Raw genomic sequence first — 19,516 nt, 5'->3', positions numbered from 1 at the left:
TATGTAGAATGAGACTATATATTCATGCAATGCTTAAAAATTGGGTAGATGAATTCTATTAACCCATTCACAATGTTATGCTCTTCCAGAGATTTCTGTAACATTATTTTGGGCAGTTTTTCCATCCAGAAGATATTATTACAGACAGTTCTCAAAACTGTGAATTTGTGTCCACAGAGATAACATGCCTCTTCTTCACTGGAAAAATATTATAAAATAAGCATTGAGTTGAGAAAAAGACCTTAATCCCATTGTTCTGTTTGAAGAACAATTCTGGATCTATACACTGCCTTTCTCTCCTGTAAAGAGGCCCAAGGTAGCATACAAACTCCTTTCCCTACCTCTCCCCACAACAGACATATTGTACGGTCTGTGGGGCTGAGAGAGACTGGCCCAAGGTCACTCAGCAGGAATGTAGGAGTGGAGAAACAAATTTGGTTCACCAGATAAGAGTCTGTTACTCATGGAGGAGTAAGGAATCTAACCTGCTTCTTAATCTGCTCTTAACCACTACACCATGCTGGTTTTGCAAATCTGTGTACACAGAATCTACCCCTCGTCTCTTAAGTGTTACGTTTCAAGAAGTTCATTTAATAGAAGATTGTTTGGAGTGGAACAGATGTGCACAAGAAGCTAAGTGTGAGGAGATGGGGAAGGCAGTAAAAATGTCTGTGAAACCTTTTGGACAGACTAAGGCAAAGGTTTTGGGATATTTGTTTGTGTAGCCAGATATTTGTCATATTATTCTATCTCTGGAAGAGGAAAATCTGTAACCACACTCCATTTTGTCCCCTAACTCATCAATCACAAAAAAAATTACAATGTTGGTCAGGGAGTTGATGACAAAGCTCTGCTGTAAATGGGGAGGGGACTGCACTGCAGGGTTATGTAACGGCAGTGCATCCAAGAAATGGCAGGGTGTCAACAGTGACACCACCAGCACTATCATTCCATTCCATTCAAAATCACAAAAAGGAACACAAGCCATGTGTCTAAGAAAGAATAGGAAGAGGCCTATTAGAATGACACCTGAATGCCATCGTTTGGTCAAGAGTGTATTGATAGCTTCCAAGATCTGGCAAGATCAGGCTATGCCAGGGGTAGGGAACCTGCGGCTCTCCAGATGTTCAGGAACTACAATTCCCATCAGCCCCTACCAGCATGGCCAATTGGCCACGCTGACAGAGGCTGATGGGAATTGTAGTTCCTGAACATCTGGAGAGCCGCAGGTTCCCTACCCCTGGGCTATGCCATAGCATTCCATGGCCAGCCAGATCCACCCTTTAGAGATGTTAAAAAGTCCCACTTATGCATCACACTTCTTGATGCATGATCACATACTTGAGCATATGTTAATTCTGCTCTGGCCTCTCTAAATGCAATTCATGTGCTAGTGCTTCTCACCCCACACTAAAATGAATCTATTTCTCTTTGAGTTGCTATTGCAAACCAGCCTCTCTTTCTACAAGTTCATCTGAACAACACGGCTGAGATGAGTCATGGCAGGGGTCTGGAACACCTTTAAGGGTCACACTATTAGTATAGAGACACACCTTTAAAAACTTTTTCCTAGTGCTGGGTCACTCTGTGTGGTTCTAAGATTCACAGTATAATCCAAAACGGAGCGATTCCAGTCTGGAGCAGCAGTGGTGAGCAGTGGGAGCAAGGGGAGCAGGTGCTTCTAATCTTGGAGAACTTGGTTTTGATTTCCTGCTCTGGGCTTGAGCTGTGGAGGTTTCTCTGGGGAACTAGCTTTGTCTGTGCACTCCAACATTACGCTAGCCAAGTGACCTTTGAGCTAGTCACAGTTCTTCTGAGTTTCCTCTCTGTTCCCACCCATCTCACAAGGGGTTTGTTGTGAGGGGTGGAAGGAGATTGTAAGCCCTTTGAGTCTCCTTACAGGAGAGAAAGGGGGGATACAAATCCAAACTCTTCTTCTTCTTTTTCTAATCCCACTGACTTCAATGGCCTTAGACTGGAGCAACTCTGTTTTGGATTGCACTGTTGGGGTGATAATCTTCAGTAGGGTTCAGAGGAATTCTGTGTGATCTGTGGACTTCAGTGGAGTTCTCCAGTTCTGAAATGAGGATATCTGTTATGGTCTTGCATTTGACAAAGGCTTCACTAGGGTATGGAAATGTTCAAATTTCCAAGGGGAATTTTAGTGCCCAATAAGTTGTTTAGTCTGTGATTCAACATATAGACCACATTTTTAATCAAGAACCACCACCACCACCACCACCACCCCCCCCCCAGTCAATGGTGTCCCTCCTTACCAATGTTAAAATCTGGTTACCTTATTGTAAGTATAAAATGAAGGAGAGGAGAATGATGTGATTCTCCTCTGAATTCCAACAGAGGAGAAAGCAGAATATAAACAAATTAAATAAACAATGATGTTTAAAGATCAGGCTAGTATCTTCAGGGGCCATATTTCTCCACTAGCCTATATTCTAATCTCAACTGAAAACAAGTGATCTAGAGAACCAACAGAATTCCTGATCACGCCTTCTCTTCCATTTTTACTACCTCTTCTCTACTCAGGTCATAGGGAGGATGAAAGTAGAGAAGGAAGCAGGTGGAAATTGTTGCCATAGACAAGACACATATGTTGAAGAGTCATCAACATGCTATGTTTTGAAAAGTAAACATGCTATGTTTTGAAAAGTGACCCATTACCACATAGTTCCAAGCAAGAGTACATACTTTTGTATGAATAAACTCTGGGCGTATTAACCACACAGATTTTAAACTGACTGAAGAATGTTCCTGATTGTGTATGAATTAAAAACAGCTTATTGCAACAGTTTTACATCCCACAATAAAAAAATCAGCTCATGTCATTTATAAGTAATGCAAAATAAAAACATATTTCTTCCTTACCTCCATTTTTTCCCATATAATATCATAATTATCCTGGTGTTGTATATCTTGCATTAGCTGCTGAATTAAAGCTGATTTATTTGAGGTTGATATTTCATTCTTATCTGAAAGCTGTGTTATAGAGGGTGTTTGTGTCCTACGTTCTGTATATTTTTTAATGCTAGGTGAGGACATACAAAGCTCTTCATCTGAAAGTATGTCACTAAGAGGACCAGATTCAATGCTGTCACTTGCTGAAGATAAAATATCACTGGAAGAACTTGGTGAAACTCTCCCTACTGGTTTGTGCTTCTTTTTAATTTGGTATGTTGGATACAGCTCAGAATCAGAGTTCATTTCTGAGAGTTCCCAGTCATCAATGTTTTGAATGGTCTCTCTTTGAGGTTTCTGTGGAAGTATCTTTGTCAAATTTTCTAACTTCAGAGCAAGCACTTCAGTCTGCTTGAGGTGCGATGGAAGTGCTAGATATTCATCAGAACCATACCAGGTCTCAACAACTTTACTATCAGTATTAACAGAATTTGGTGAAGCTGATTGAGCCTTTTTGCCCTTATTTCTTGGAAGAACTGGGGATGAGGATACCACAGACTCTGAGTCAGCTGAAGACCCACCTACTTGATGGTGAGCTGATGAAGTGGAACTGTCACTGCAGTACTGGCCATTCAGTTCTTGTTGTTTACAAGGGGCAGAAGAAGTGGAAGTTGAATTTGAATCACTTTCTGTTCCTTCCATAGACTGTAAACTACCAAAAGGAATTCCATTTTGCAAAGAAGCAGCTGTTCCTTTTTTCACCTGTTTTGCCGATGTCGTATTTGATACAAGATTAGATATCCTGCATGATGCCACCTCCTCAGGAATGTCATGTGTCTTCTTGCACCTCAGTTTCTCCCTTCTAGTGTAGTTATTAGGCTTACCTAGACAAAGTGGATTTCCCTTGAAGTGATTTTTTATTGCATATTCAAGATTTTGATCACCTATGTTGTGTAAACAGTCACATGACTGACTGATAGCAGAGGGACAGTTAGTGTATGCTGTTTGTAATGCCAAACAGAGCTTGGACCTGTCTGGTGGATCTAACAATGAGGGTGTACTCCTACTCATTTCTGTCTTAAACATCAGAGAGATGTGATCTTTTATATCATTTATAACCATGTCTGTTTTAAATATGTCTTCTTTTAGAAACAAACCTCTTTTGGGCAAGGTGGGTTGGGTGGGAGAATCCTCGTTGTAGTCAAAGCAGTCTCTTATTGATCTCTTTGGAGTTGGATTTTCACAGTGAGGATGTTGCTTGCTTTTTGCACCGTTGCATGATACTGGACTCATTTCCTGATTGACCACGTCTGACACTGTCTTACTTTCAGCTGATATGACAGAATCTTCTGCGCAAGATGCTTTACAAAGAGGCAAGTTCCCTGAAATATGAGAGAGTGAAAAGTCAGTGGATACAGAGGATAATGATTTGCCTTCCTCGGTCTGGTCTTTTGACGATGGCAAATGGACTTCTGTTGCATGAATGCCTTTATTATATTTGGAAGCAACTGAATCGGTTGCGACCGTCAGTAATCCTACACTTCTGATCAGCTCTGGAAAGTCTTCTTCCATTTCACTGCAGTTCCAGGATTGAAATGGTTTTGCTTTAGCTTGACTGGAAGTCATGTCACCAAGAGCACCCAGCAACTCCTCACTAGGGCTGTAGTCAGACAGTTCAAATGCAGTAATTCCACAGTCCAGTGACAAGTAATTTTGAGAACATTTGATAGTTAGCTGTCCTGAATCATCCACTTCAGTTAAAGAGTCAAGACGGTCCTAAGACAAAATAGAAATGGGATAGTCTTTGTAAGAATATATCATTTGTATCAGTTGGTGACAGGCAGATGCATTTTTAACTCACCAATGTAAATCTAACATATGGAAAATAAACAACAGTTTTCTTGTGTAGAAAATAACATTATACACCACTACACTAGTTTGTATGGTCCAGTGAAAATGGATAAACTGTAATGAAATATTTGAGAATAAAATACTGAGATTAAAACCCCGCCTAACAAGAGGCCCAAATATCCATAAACTGATTTCCACTTGGAGTAGTGCAACATTTCTGCTGTACCTATTGTGAATAATTAGAGTTCTTTCGATTAATGTTTGATCCTACAATCATGTAAGCTGCTTTGTGTCCCTATTGGGAAGAAAAGTAGGAAATAAATGAAGGTGGTAAATAAATGAAGGTTAATGGGTGACATGATAGCCACGTTTAAATATTTGAAGGGATGTCATGTTGAAAATGGAACAAGCTTGTTTTCTGCTTCTCCAGAGACTAAGACACAGAGTAATGGATTCAAACTACCTGTGTTCAAGGGTACACTGATATGAACATGGAAGTACCCTTTTATGGGCATTGAGAATAACATGTGCCTAATCATTACAAGAAATGGAGTTGCCACTGGAAAAGTGCAAAGCATGATCCCCCCACCCACCCCAAACAGGACAAACATATACATTGCTGAAAAGAATGCAGTTGCCATATAGCCTTATTATATAAAACCATCACATGCTTTCAGCTCTAACTGGGACTAGGGGCAGCTTGTATAAAACTTAGGGCAGTGATAGCAAACCTTTTCGAGACCGAGTGCCCAAATTGCAACACAAAACCCACTTACTTATCTCAAAGTGCCAACACGGCAATTTAACCTGAATACTGAGGTTCTAGTTTAGAAAAAATGGTTGTATGTGAGCCATGCGTTACTCGGGAGTAAGCTTGGTAGTAGTTGGTAGCTTTGCTTTGAAGCAACTGTGCAACTCTTCCAACAGGGTGAATCAATGCACCCTAGGAGGGCTCACCCAGAAAACAAGCCCCACTACTCTCAGCAACCTAGTTTACTCCTTGTGGGTGTTGATCGCACTTTATTTCTTCGCATGAAAATCAGTGGTGTTTAACAGCGCTTAACAGGGTTACCTACACTGCTTCCCCAAAACTAGGTCTTAGGTTTAATGCTAATAATCGAGCCCAGCAGCCCAGGCCAGCCTAGATGTGTGTGCGGGGTGACTCTGCTTGTGCATGCCCACAGAGAGGGCTCTGAGTACCACCTCTGGCACCTGTGCCATAGGTTTGCCACCACTGACTTAGGGGTTCCAACTTTTTAGCTGTTTTATGTTCCACTTCTAGGACAAGGGCTGTTTATGACTATGATTTTAGGTTGTTCAGTGCTTTGTGCATTTTTAATGAATGGCCTATTTTTCATGGGTTGACTGATTTTGTTGCCTTATTTTACTTGAGAGTCACCTTAAGCATATCTCTAGAGAGGATATATATAAAATAACATTAATGTATTGTCAAAGGCTTCCATGGCTGTTGTGGGTTTTCCAAATCATGTGGCCATGGTCAGTTTTTGCTCCTAATATTTCATTCTCATCTATAGCTGGTAGAAATATGTCATGGTAAAATATGTTTCTCCTTTTGACCATGGCCGCAAAGTCTGGAAAACCTACAACAACCAAATAATATTAACTTTGTAAAAATGCAAAGTGTATCTGATCCAGTGGGTCGTAGTGGTTAAGATCAACAACGCTAATCTGGAGACTTGGGTTTGATTCCCCACTCCTCCACATGAAGCCTGCTGGGTGACCCTGGGCCAGCCACAGTTCTCATTAAACTCTCTCAGGGATTGTGATTGTAAGCTGCTTTGAGACTCCTTAAGGTAGAGGAAAGCAGGGTATAAAAACCAGCTCTTCTTGATCATAGATTTTTACCAATGTCCTAACAAATCTAACACTGAGAGTTTCAGAAAGCAACTTTGAGTTCATTTACTTATGACAGTCAAGAGCCTGGCTCCCTTTGCACATGGAAGGTTTATGCACAAGTTTTTAAACTCAAAGTGGCAGATCTAAGGCAGAGCCTGACTCATCATCTTTCTGCCTGGAGACTGGATTTAAAATTCAGATTCAGAAATCCGAACAAGACATATCTTTGATGTTGTCTATAAGGACTTCATCCTGTCAAACCACAGCATCCTTCTGGTTCTGCTCCATGCACAGGGAAATCCAAAGCTCTTGTTATAGCCTTAGGCAAGTGCAGCCTCGATTCACCCCCAGTTCTATCCCTTCTGTAAGACATTCAAGTTAAGTTCAGAAGAGAGAAGGAAAGCATACTTCTTAGCAACAGTTTTTAGAATTCCCCAGTGAAGAATATGAAAGATGATACCTGGATTGTTCTTATTAGAGGGTTTTTCATAGCACCACTGGGATACTGCCTTCTATTTTATGCACACTTCAGCTCTGGCAGTGTGAACAAGGACCCTTTTGTGAGGACTAATTTAAACATGAAGGTGGTTCGAAGGAGGATACCAAGAAGCACACACTGTTAAGCCAGGTGTTGAGCACAATAGTTTACAAGTTCTTACTTTGCCCCACTTACATGTATGCAGTATTTCCATGCTAGTGCCATGGATGCACCTCAATGCCACATTTAGCATGTAGATTCTGCTTACAAGGCAAGAGGCAGTTTTAAATGTGGTTCTTACTAGGTGGAGTGTTTACACCACACTTTTGGGCAACTTCCTGTCTGCAGCCATCATGTTTAAAGTGGTCTTGAAACAAAAAGTTCTGAGTAGTGCTTCTGAGCTGCTTTTTAGCTGGGATACCCTTTGCATTGTGCCAGGAGTTATGGTATTAAATACGTGGCAATGGGTTACATCTGACCCTAAGGTCTGGAATGAAAGACTTGCTTGCAATAGGTCACATTGTTTTAAACTGGATTTATAGCACATGGTTAGATTGGCAGGAAAATCCTCCATGTAATCATGCAATCACAAGGTAAACATTAGCAGTAAACATAAAAGATGCTTTTAACAGTGACGTTAACGTGCACCTGCCACATTCCATTAAAGACAAAGTGATCAATGCATTCACTTTCAGTGATGAGCACAAAAATGTAAATAATCCAAATTTTACAGTTTTATCTCAAGCTCCAGAAGATGCTAAACCAGAAAATATACAAGACTGCTATGATTTCTTTGCAATGCATCTTACAGATAAAACTGTTTACATTGATCCACTCCTTAAATACCATGGTATTACTGTGTTCGGAATGTTCTTGGAGCCTAATCTGGTTTTAGTTGTATGAATGACTTTCAGTTCACGAAGCTCAATAAAGTGCAGAACATGAGTCAAAATATGTGGCTCACCATGTCTATCCTTGCCCCTCATGGTTAACTGTATTATATCAGGCTGAGATGGTTCAGTAGATCAAGGAAGTTATAATGCCTGTCTGCAGGAAGGTGTAGTTCCCACTGCTTCGAAAGATATAGTTGTGAGACTCCTCCTGAAGAAGGCATCCCAGGACCCAAATTATGTATACCAACTACTGCCAAGGGGTTAACATTCCATTTTTGGGCAAGGTGCTTGAGTGGGTGATAGCAACATGACTCATGTGGTCTTGACCCATTTCATTCTGGATTAAAGTCTGGGATTGGGATGGAAATGGCTGCAGTTGTGCTGACCTTTGCTGGGAGAGTGACAGGGAGATTGTCAGCCCAATTCAGGAGTGGGGAGAGGTAGCTGGGGACAGTGCCATGGCACCACCTCCAAGGACAAAATCAGTGACACTGGCATCAGGGGAGGAGGAGAAAAACCTCTTCTCTCCTGGGGAAATCCATTGCCGGGAACAACTTTGCAATCCTTTTTGATAGTGTAAGTCTGCGCCAAAAGGGGGTGTTCCCAGACTGAAATGCCCCAGACCACGCCCATCCATGTAGGCACAGGCTCCTGAGGAAGAGGGGAATCAGCATATATGGCAACTCCCGGGTTTGGGTACTGCGCAGTGTCCTGCTGCCAGCATAACAGCTCCACAGCTCCAGGGGAAGGATGAAAAATAAGTGTGAATGAATGAATGATTGATAGGGCCATAGTGATCTGTCCAGCATCTCCCTCCCCCCCCACTTCCTGTCCCTCCCTCCCCCTTCTTCACCCATTCCCTTTCCCAGTTCCTTTTCTCCTTATCATAAGTAGATCTTTGAGATTGGTTCCCATTGGCAAATGGAATAACATCATTATTTTAGTAGGATGTGCACTGTAAAATCTTATTTATCAAATTGTATTTGGATTTCCATTGGTCATCTTCTTTTTATGCTGTTGTAAGCCACCCTGAGCCCTGGCTGGAGCTGGGGCAGGGCAGGATAGAAATCAAAAATAAAGTTATATCCAAGTTAAATAGCTATAATGTACTCTATTTGGGGCTATCTTTGAAAATCATTTAGAAATTTCAAGTGGTCCCAAACTCAACAACCAGACTACTGTCAGGTGTTGGTGTCAGGGACTGTATAACCCCAGTGCTGAAAGATCTGCATGGACTACCCATCTGTTTCCAGAAACAATTCAGAATGTTGATTCTTTCCTTTAAGGCCCTAAAGGTTTTGGGCCAGGCTACCTAAAGGAATTCTCCTCCAATGCTATCCATCCATCCTGTTAAGTTCCACCCTCAAGCCCTGTTCCCTGTACCCTCGTTTCCAGTAGTGAGGCAGGTGGTGACTAAACACAAGACATTATCTTTGGTAGCACCGAATCTTTGTAATGCCCATCTTCTTAAGGCTCACCTGATGCTTATTTGTTGCTTTTTAGGCATCAGGCTACAACACATCATTTGCCCCAGGGCTTATCATCAGGGGTTTTATCCTACCAGCTTTTCATGGTCTGCTCTGTTTTGTGGTTAGTTTTTATGCTACTTATGTTTAATGATTTGTTTTTAGTGGCTGATTTTTTTACAAAGTGGTTTTTAATTGTAAGCTGCCTCAAGCAAGACTCTGAAGAGGCAAAATAGAAATTAATTAATTAACAGTAGCAAAAGTAACGGGATGCCATTAAAAGGATGCAAATTAGCAAACATAAACTAAGAATTCAAATGTGAAAAGTAAGCTCTTACATTGACCTCCCATACCTCCTTTGTTTCCTCTGAAAAGGCTTGTAGAATATCAGTCTGCCGGGTATAATTCCCATTGGCATCCTGTAATCCCTGCAGAATTCTCTCTCTTAGAACCAGAACAGAAACTCGAAGCTGGTGCCAAAGAAGCTGTACTGTGTGGATGTCAACAATCACATTGACTGAGTAAGACAGAAGCTTTAGGGAAAACTCTGTCTCTAGCAGAGCATGGATTTGCTCAACGTGATCAGAAATATCTTCACATATATCCTGTAAAAAAAAGAGAGAAAATATATAAAAACACTGAAAATTCCACAATAATCAGATCTAGATTATTAGTCACATTTTTAAATATAATAACATGGTGGCTATATATACAGTCCATTCAGGTTTATATGACAGCTTGCATATGCCCACTTAATGTATGTCTTTCTCACCTGAGATGCCCCTGAATATTTGTAAATATTCAGGAAAGAGGGGAGTTATGTACAGTACAACAGGATCTTTGTGCAGAGATGCTGTCCACATTAGCCAAACAGTAATTCCTAACAACTAAGCAGACCAGCAGGGTGAAATCTGAGGGTGAAATCCCAAGAGCCTGAAGACTGCGGTAAGTGGTTACTTCTTTGTTTAAGAAAATTGCAAAGTAACAAGCACACTTTGGGAAAAAAAGACATCACAAAATATTGGCAAGCAAAACAGAAGAGCGTTCACTCCTTTTCAAGTTCAGAATAACTAAGGAATGAATTTGTTGTGGGCTGCTTCCGATAAAGTGCATGTAAGTAGAACAAGTGCTAAACACAACCCATGATCAAGTAGTGCAGATCAGCAGCACATGCCCCATTTTGCTATGCAGCTGAATCATCTGTTTGAGAGCTTTGATTAAAGTTCTTGTCACCAAACCTATTTTACAGGAAGGAGGATAATGCAAAGCAGAGAAGTAACAGACTATGAGTTGAATCCTATAGAAACTATTCCTTCCCCATCTTAGCTCTCCTCCAGCAGGTGTCTGAATGCACTAAACACCTCATCCAACCCAAATGGTCAGTGGTCTTTATCTTCTATCGCTAATTTTCCCGTTCTAGGCAAGGTGATTGACAGAGTGGTTGAACAATAGCTTCCAGACTTCCTGGATGACTCATTTGTTCTAGACCCATTTCAGTCTGGATTCAGGCCAGGCTATGGAACAGATAAGGTACTCATTACTTATTTGAATATGGACAAGGACATGCCTTCTTGTTGCTCTTATTACACTTATCTTCAGTCTTTGGTATGATGGACCATACTACCTTTTTGAACTGTTTGGAGACAGAAGAACCTACATCAGCATCTCCTGCTTTGGATTTGTTAAAATGTCTCTTTATTAATAGAACTTAGAGGATGTAGTAGCTGAAGACCAGTTTTCATCAGGGTGGGATCCTGTGGGATATCACAAGTCCCAGTCTTATCGCCTGTGCAATTGTTAATCTCTATATGAAGCCCTCAGGAGAAATCATTAGTGGTTTTAGAATAGGCATAGTCAATTTGCAGACAACACCCATCTCTCTATACATATCTATATCTATACTTGTGGTGTTGCCCTACCCTTTTCACCCCACTTTATTGAATAACAGATTCAATATGATTTTTCTTGTTCATGCAATATGTACTGGCAAATGCCAGCAGCCATGTGTGTGTGTAGCAGAGTGTCCAAACCAAAAACAGGCCAAGCGTGCAAAAAAGGCCTGTCAGCAAAATTAAACCACTGAAAGGGTTAATCCAGTCAGCAGAGACTGGAAACCTCATGGACATGTCTTTGATTACCACACCCTGCCAAGGTTTCTGCAATACAAAGGATCTAGGAAACACCCTGCCACAAAGGTTTGTATCTCCCTGCCTTTGGCAACCTACTCCTTTCGAATTACTCCTTCCTTGACCACTCATGCCTCAGCCAAATCTACATGACAAACCTGGACAGAGACTCCTAAAAGAAACTCTGCCTAAGCCATTGAGGATACCCCTGATTTAATCACAAGACAATTGGTCCTACTATCCCGATATTTAGAAATCAATAGATACGCTGTTAATCAGCTCAACCCAGCGATCCCAGCATGGAAATCCAGATATTTCAGGAAGAGAGATCTCTACTCCCGCCCCAGACTATGCTATGGGGTATAAAAGTACAGTGCACCCCAAGTTCCAAGCTCTCTCTCTCTCTCGCTCTCTCTCTCTCTCTCTCTCTCGCTCTCGCTCTCGCGCTAGCTGGCTAGCTAGCTTCTAGCGAGCTCGCTGGTTTGTTCCAGCTCTTTACTAGTCTGAACCTCTCTTGTGTCCAGGTGGTTTTGAGTCATGATATCATCCTTCACTTGGATTCACATGCTGGTCTTATGAATCCTTGCCTTCTTCAAGAACCACTCATCTGAACCTAGGTAACGTATAAGTCCCCGCTACTCCCCTCCTAATCCTTTCTCCAAACCTATTTTTCCTCCCTGCTTATATCTCTCAGTAACTGTTCTCCATATCTCACTGTGTGAATGTTTTTACCAAAAACCTATACCAATATTTGATTTCATTTTGGTCTCCTGGTATTCTCTGTAGAACGTTTCAAGCCATTTTCTGGTATAGTTGTTTTAAAGATCCCCTTGCTAGCCTACCTCTCGCTGCCAAGCTGAGTTATTCTCCACCACCATTTTAAAATGTTTTTACCATTGAGCTAGTGTAACAGTGGTATATATATATGAGCAAAGACTCTGAGCAAAGTCTTCTGAAGGTCCCATTCTGTTAAATGAGTAGGATAAACAGCTGCCCAAACCTCTGTAAGATAAGCAGCTGCCAGAACTACAACATTCTCTGTTGTAGTTTTTACTTTGTGGAATGGCCCACTTGAGAAGGTCAGGAAGGCTCGCATGCTTCTATCATTCAACAGAATGTGCAAAACAGAATTATTTCCAAAGGCATTTTTATAAAGTGACAAGAGCTGTAGATTATGGCACTGTTTATTGTATGCATGATCTGCATTGTTTTCTAAGTTCTGTAACCTAGTTTTTGCATTAGTTATATTTCACGTCTTCTGTTTTAGTTGTAATGCTTTCTGATTTTGTAATTCAGTCTTATTACATTGTTTGTTGTATGTCTCATATTTCATTTTGTATTTTTAAAAATATTTTGTAACCCTCTTTGTATGTCAGTAACAAAAGGCAAACTATAAACAAAGTAGAAAAACAAAAGCTTCTATAATGGCAATTTCATCTTTTGTGCCAATGAATTTGTGTTACTGTTAACCAGCATCCTGGACTCTCATGAGTGAAAATAAATGAACATTTAAGCAAATAAAAACTACAGTAGTATATATGCTTGGAAAACGAGCCATCTCTAATTTCCAGCCCCATGGTAAGTCAATAATTTTGAAACCATGAGAATTTGAGAATGTATCTTCATGGAGCAGCAGTGGGGCAGTGGTTAAGAGCAGCTGCATTCTAATCTGGAGGAACCGGGTTTGATTCCCTGCTCTGCCACTTGAGCTGTGGAGGCTTATCTGGGGAATTCAGATTAGCCTGTGCACTCCCACACACACCAGCTGGGTGACTTTGGGCAAGTCACAGCTTTTCGGAGCTCTCTCAGCCCTACCTTCCTCACAGGGTGTTCGTTGTGAGGGGGGAAGGGAAAGGAGATTGTAAACCCCTTTGAGTCTCCTACAGGAGAGAAAGGGGGGATATAAATCCAAACTCTTCTTCTTCTCCTCAGGTCAATACATAGTGAGTGGCTACAGGTAACTTGTAACCCCTCAGAGTTGAAAAGAGCTAAACAATGAGTGATCAACTGTTTAAATCCTTTTAACTAAACCAGGAGTCTGCAACCTGCAGCTCTCCAGATGTTCATGGACTACAAATCCCATCAGCCCCTGCCAACTGGCCATGCTGGCAGGGGCTGATGGGAATTGTAGTCCATAAACATCTGGAGAGCCACAGGTTGCAGACCCCTGAACTAAACCAATAATATTAGATTTCAACTAAGTTATCAAATGCAGAAAATAATACAGGAGGGTTGCAAACATGAAGGAAGCAATCATTGGCATATGGGCCACATCAGGCTACAACTTTGAGTGCAATAAATGGAACAAAAGGTAAATTACCTTCATAGACTAAATTCTACCATTAGGATCGAATATATATATATTGCACAATAACCACTTGAGGAGTATCTTAAAAGCCCACTTTATAGAGCTCTCTAGAAAATACCATACAGAGATGTAAGGCAGAAAATTTTCCACATCTAAAGATTCATTGGTTCATAAAATTACTAACAACAAATGCCAATACAATATTAGGCTAGACTTCATGTTTCAAAATTGTAATTAATGTTTATCAGGTTGTTATCTCTAGGAACTGTTGTAGTAATTAATGCTCCAAGACACAATGTTATAGGAGACAATGAAAATGAAGTGCCCCAGTGACTTCTATGAAAAAGTTAAATTCTGCAGAAATGGAATGACTATGTCCAGAGAATATCATGCCAAGTTTTTTGCATGTGTTTTTCAGCTTTCTCCCCTTTAAATATATACAATGTATGCCAGTATGGCGTAGTGATTAGGATCTCAGGCTAGAATCTGAGAGACCCAAGAGTACAGGAGTCAACTTCCCTAGAACTCCAGGGCTATAAGACAGTTGCCACACTGGTGATCCAACTCCACACGAAAGGGTGAGTAGCAGTGGCTTAGCAATATTAATGCGGGCCACTCAGCATAAACTAGCTTACATAGTCATTATTGTGAGGATAAAATGAAGGGGGAAAGTGGTCAGTCCAGTGAGATCATGGAAGGAAGAGAGGGGTAAGAACATAGTAAATGTATTAATACATTATTCCAAGAAAAATAATTTCTACATAAAACTGAATTCATTTGAAAAAGTTGCATTATCATTTTTTCTGATAAAATGTTATTATATTATTAGTTAGATTACCAGAGTACTTTTAAAATTATGTTTACAAAATATAAGCTAAAAATAAATATCCAAAATCAGAATACATTCTGGTTCTGGTGGGTTTTCCGGGCTGTGTGGCCATTGACACACAGTCAGAAAAACCCACCAGAACCTATTGAATCCAGCCATTCTGTCTAGAGCACTAGTTCATTTTTTCTGAAATGTCCTTATCACTGGCACCATATACTATGACTGCAGAACCAGGATGTGGGTTGATATAGAATTGTGCCTAAGTAAAATTTCTTTTGAGAAAGCTTGATAGTTGGATTCTGTTTATGATCTGTGTTTGAATGCTCAATCATCTTTACCACAGCAAATATTTTCTAGCAAATAGCCGTCGAGGAGTGATATGATGGAACTCCTTTTGTTTTATGTATTTTTTCCCTCACCAACCACCAGTATCACTGCAGAGACTTATGAACTACATCTTGTTGTTTTTGTCTCACACTTCTGAATGGTTGAAATAAAACCTATTGAAATAAAAAAGATTAAAATAAAAACTCAAAATGGTTTCATTTTTCTATTGTGAGGAAAATTGAAAAGTCAAGTTAGCAAGGTGGTTTCAGAAAATAAACTTGGCTGGTAACAGTACAACAGGAATGAGGAAAATTAGGATGCTTATACACAATATATTCTGATTTTGTAATCAGGATGTATTTTACAGACAAGTGTTGATAATTTTCATATGTACTAAGATAGAATTCACTTGGCAGTCAGCAGCTTACTTGAATAAACATAAGCTTCTTGAAACAATACTTCATGTGTTGGAGGAGTTAAGAACACACAATTTCCTCCAGTTTTCTTCCTTAAAACTGGTTACCCTTTGGCTTAGGAGCTATTTCTCTTAGAATTGCTTAGGGATCATCTCCTTCCCTTAAGAGCTTTTTCCCTTAGGATTGATTCACCCCTTTACTTAGGAGCTATTTCTCTTAAGAATGGACCCTCAAATCACTCCTTTCACACACAGAATCCTTCTTGATCCTAACCAAATATATTCCATCTAGCTTATAGCCTCACCAGTCCACTTCTACAAATCATTTTTCAACTGTCAGTTATTGAAATGATCTCTCTCAACCAGAGGCATATCTAGGCAAACTGGAGCCCAGGGACAAAACCTGAATTTGGCGGGCCCCTCCCCACCAGTATGGGCAGCCACCCTCCCCCACCACGACAAAACAATGATTTTTTTGCACCAGCTCACAAAACACCTCCCACCCCCATCAAAACAGGCATGGCTTTCTCCCCACCAACTCTCTTTCCTAATTTTGTCCTCACCGCAACCCGATGAGGTAGGTTGTTAGCCTGAGAAACAGCTCCAAGCCAGCGCAAGTGGGTATTAAGCATGTAAATCTCTCACAAATCACCCCTACCAAAATATTTACCAAACAAATGTCAGCATCATCTCTCACAAATCATCTCCAGTGGAATCCACCTCCAAACAGCATCACTTTCAATTGTGTTTAAACTAGGGAGAATCTGGGGTCCCCAGTTAAAACAACATTGAAAGTGATGCTGTTTTGGGATGGATTTTCCCCCACCCTGAAACAGCATCACTTTCAGTGTTTAAACTGGGGACCTCAGATTCTCCCTTTAAGTCCATGCCAAAGGGAGTGGACTTAAAAGGAGAATCTGGGGAAATTTAGAGGGTGCCTGCTATCAGGCATGTAATTGTTAAGCTAGCAGCATCAAACTTCCAGAGTATCTTCAGGACACTCTCCTGACGATACCACCCAGGTTTGGTGAAGTTTGGTTCAGGGGGTCCAAAGTTATGGACCCTCAAACGTGTAGCGGCCATCTCCTATTAGCTCCCATTGGAAACAATGTGGGATGGGGCACCCCCTTTGGGAGTCCATAACGTTGGACCCCCTGAACCACACCTCACCTAACTTGGGTGATATCATCAGGAGAGTCTCCTGAAAAATCCCTGAAATTTTGGTGCTGCTGGTCTAAAAACCATACCCCCTGCAGGCCAAAACCTGAAAAAACACTAAAAAATACAAAACACACACAAAACAAACCTGAATTTTGCCCCCCCCCCCCACGTGACCAAATGGGGGAGCCCGGAGACATGGGGTACCCCATGTCCCTAGGCAAATTTGCCTCTGCTCTGAACTGCCACTTGCAGTTTTCTTCTTTGTTCTTTTCCTTTTTGAATTTCCTGTCACTCAAGGTTCTATTATCAGAACATTCTTATGCAACTGTCATTCTTATGCAACTGTCCATCACAAATGACAATGCCTTTCCTTACAGAATATACCTTGGCCAGCATGCTTTAGTAATCCTAATGATTTGCCCTGGTGACACCTTTGGTGAGCACCTGGATTTTGTTCATGGCCCACTGTGACCTGATTTGCGACAAGTGGTGAATTCTGAAAGGAATTGATTTTGATCTCTTCAGACTCTAAGAACATAAGAACATAAGAACAAGCCTGATGGATCAGACCAGAGTCCATTTAGTCCAACTCTGCTACTCACAGTGGCCCACCAGGTGCCTTTGGGAGCTCTCATGCAGGATGTGAAAGCAATGGTCTTCTGCTGCTGCTCCTGAGCACCTGGTCTGCTAAGGCATTTGCAATCTCAGATCAAAGTGGATCAAGATTGGTAGCCACAGATCGACTTCTCCTCCATAAATCTGACCTCCATAAACTCTGACCTATGGAGTCCCACAATTACAGCCCCATTCAAAGGAGGAGGCAAATGGCTCTTCGGAGCTAGTGTGAGCTTTGCACCAGTACATATGCCCACCCCACCCTGCCAAATGCGCCAGTAGGGTGGGTGACTTGGGGGGCAGGAGGGTGCCATGGACCTCTGCAGCATCCAACCTGGAATGACAGCTGGCATTTGGTCTGCAAATGCAAGCATTTGGGGGGGAGGGCATTCCTGGGGGAGGAGCCAAAATATTCAGCTACTGTGCAGGCTGGGCAGGGCTGGCATTCTGCCACAGCAATACCAGGAGGCTCAAGGGCCAGGAGTAGCAACAGCTGCAGCAAGGTCTGAGGCAGGGAGCAGCCCCTATGGCAGCCCAAGCTGATAAACAGTAAGCAAAGTCCAAACACAGATAAGGCAAGCCAGTGGGGAATGCCAGGAAGCAGGCACAAGCAAGCCAGAAAATCAAACACCTAGAAACCTACACACTGGAGGGAAGTAGCTGAAGTAAAGGGTGTCACAAGCCAGTTCAAGGTCAAAGCAGAGACTGGAAACAGAGCAGTGGAGTGCAGGCAGTGCAAAGGAAAACAGCACATTGCATCCATGGCTTCAGCCTTCACTGCTCTTCATTAAATCCAGGTGGGCTGCCTGCATGGGGGAGCTCCTGCAAAGACTCAGCATGCTCTGCTGCACAGTGTTGGCTCTGCAAGCATCTCCTGTCCTTCAGAGACAGCTTCTGCTTATGCCTGAGATGCTACATAGTGTCTGGGGACTCAGAAGAACTGCTGGCATCTTGCCCAGTACTCCCAATAAGCTCCAAGCCAAGTGCCTGTGACTGTAAATCTTCCTGCTCTGTTGACACAGCTGGCTTGAATAGGTTTTCATCTGACAAACTCTCAGTTGCAATTGGGGGGTGGGATGACAGCTCCCACCTGATCTTTTGGGTCATGGGTACTGTGGCTGGTGTCCCGGACTTACGCCATCCAAAAGCTCCATGGAGGGCTTGTGGCCTGTGAGTAAAGTCTGTTGTTGCTCCCACCTCCCCATGCCAGGTGAAAGCCCTCTGGAGGTGGTGGACTGGCACATTAGCAGCACCATTGGGCAGAGGACAGTTAAACTAATAACCATAGTCTACTGATTTGAAATACTATTTATACCATGCGGTTGGCAAGCAACGCATTCATATCAGTGGCTGCAAAGTCTGTCCAGCAGACCACTTGCTAACAACATGCCAAACTGGATACTGAGTGGCCATGTGCCAAGAAAGAGATACACTTTCTTTTCTGTTCTTTGAAGGTAAAGACAGTCCTTTAATACCCTAAAGTCCACAAAATGCAGCAGGTGGTTTTTGTTAGCCATGCATTTACATTCTATTTTTTAATCAAGAAAAAGTTGTGTTAATTAGTTGTGGAGAACGGTTTGGTAGTTGATTGGAAGAGTGTGTGTTTGTGTGTGTGAGAGAGAGAGGCCGGAGGGAGGGAGAGTGTACTGTAGAAGCTATATTAGAAAACTAGCATTTTATAAGTTATTGCAACATGTATGTCAGTAAGCCACAAATACCTGTCAAAACACTGCCATTGGTTTCTGAAGTCTCACTACCTTCACTCATATAGTATAATTCAGCCAGCGTTACATATTAAAAGAACTATTGACAGCCCCCATCATCATGACTACAGTCAATGATTGCTTCAAAGATATATCAAATATCTAAAGCATGACCTGCTCCCAAGTGCTCATTTTCAAAAACAAAGAGAAGGAAGTAGAAGTCAAAATCTGTATGACCTTTTTATGTCATGTTTAATGGCAGAACATTTTGGTTCAGAAGGACAAGCTATTTAAGTGTAAGAGAAAAATCCCAAACCAGCCGACGCCAATATTTTATCTCATTGCTACTTAAACATAATTAAAGAGATACTCTCATGGATGCCAAACCCTTCATTTATAATCTTAGAAATACCAAGCAGTCTATTTAAAATAAGAATGAGTGAACACAATATTTGTTAGAATAATTATGTATTAATAATTTTAAAGAGCAGTCCTACTCAGAACCCATTTAGATCTATTCAACGGGGCCTATTCTCAAGAAAGTGTTCATAGGAGTATACCGTCATTGATTCAA

At 41.5% G+C, this 19,516-nt stretch overlaps 1 protein-coding gene across 1 annotated transcript in view; it reads right to left on the bottom strand.

Annotated features, from left to right (window-relative positions):
• The window catches only part of AKAP6 (A-kinase anchoring protein 6), a 289,841-nt gene that overhangs the window by 229,931 nt on the left and 40,394 nt on the right, over positions 1–19,516 (bottom strand). The window contains 2 exon segments of the mRNA XM_048484616.1: positions 2,884–4,689; positions 9,812–10,063. Of these exon segments, the coding sequence (XP_048340573.1) occupies positions 2,884–4,689; positions 9,812–10,063 (2,058 nt within the window).

The sequence above is a fragment of the Sphaerodactylus townsendi genome, linkage group LG02, assembly GCF_021028975.2.
Source record: "Sphaerodactylus townsendi isolate TG3544 linkage group LG02, MPM_Stown_v2.3, whole genome shotgun sequence".
NCBI lineage: Eukaryota > Metazoa > Chordata > Lepidosauria > Squamata > Sphaerodactylidae > Sphaerodactylus > Sphaerodactylus townsendi.
Note: the sequence above shows the minus strand (reverse complement) of the source record. Positions and strands in the feature narration are given on the sequence as shown.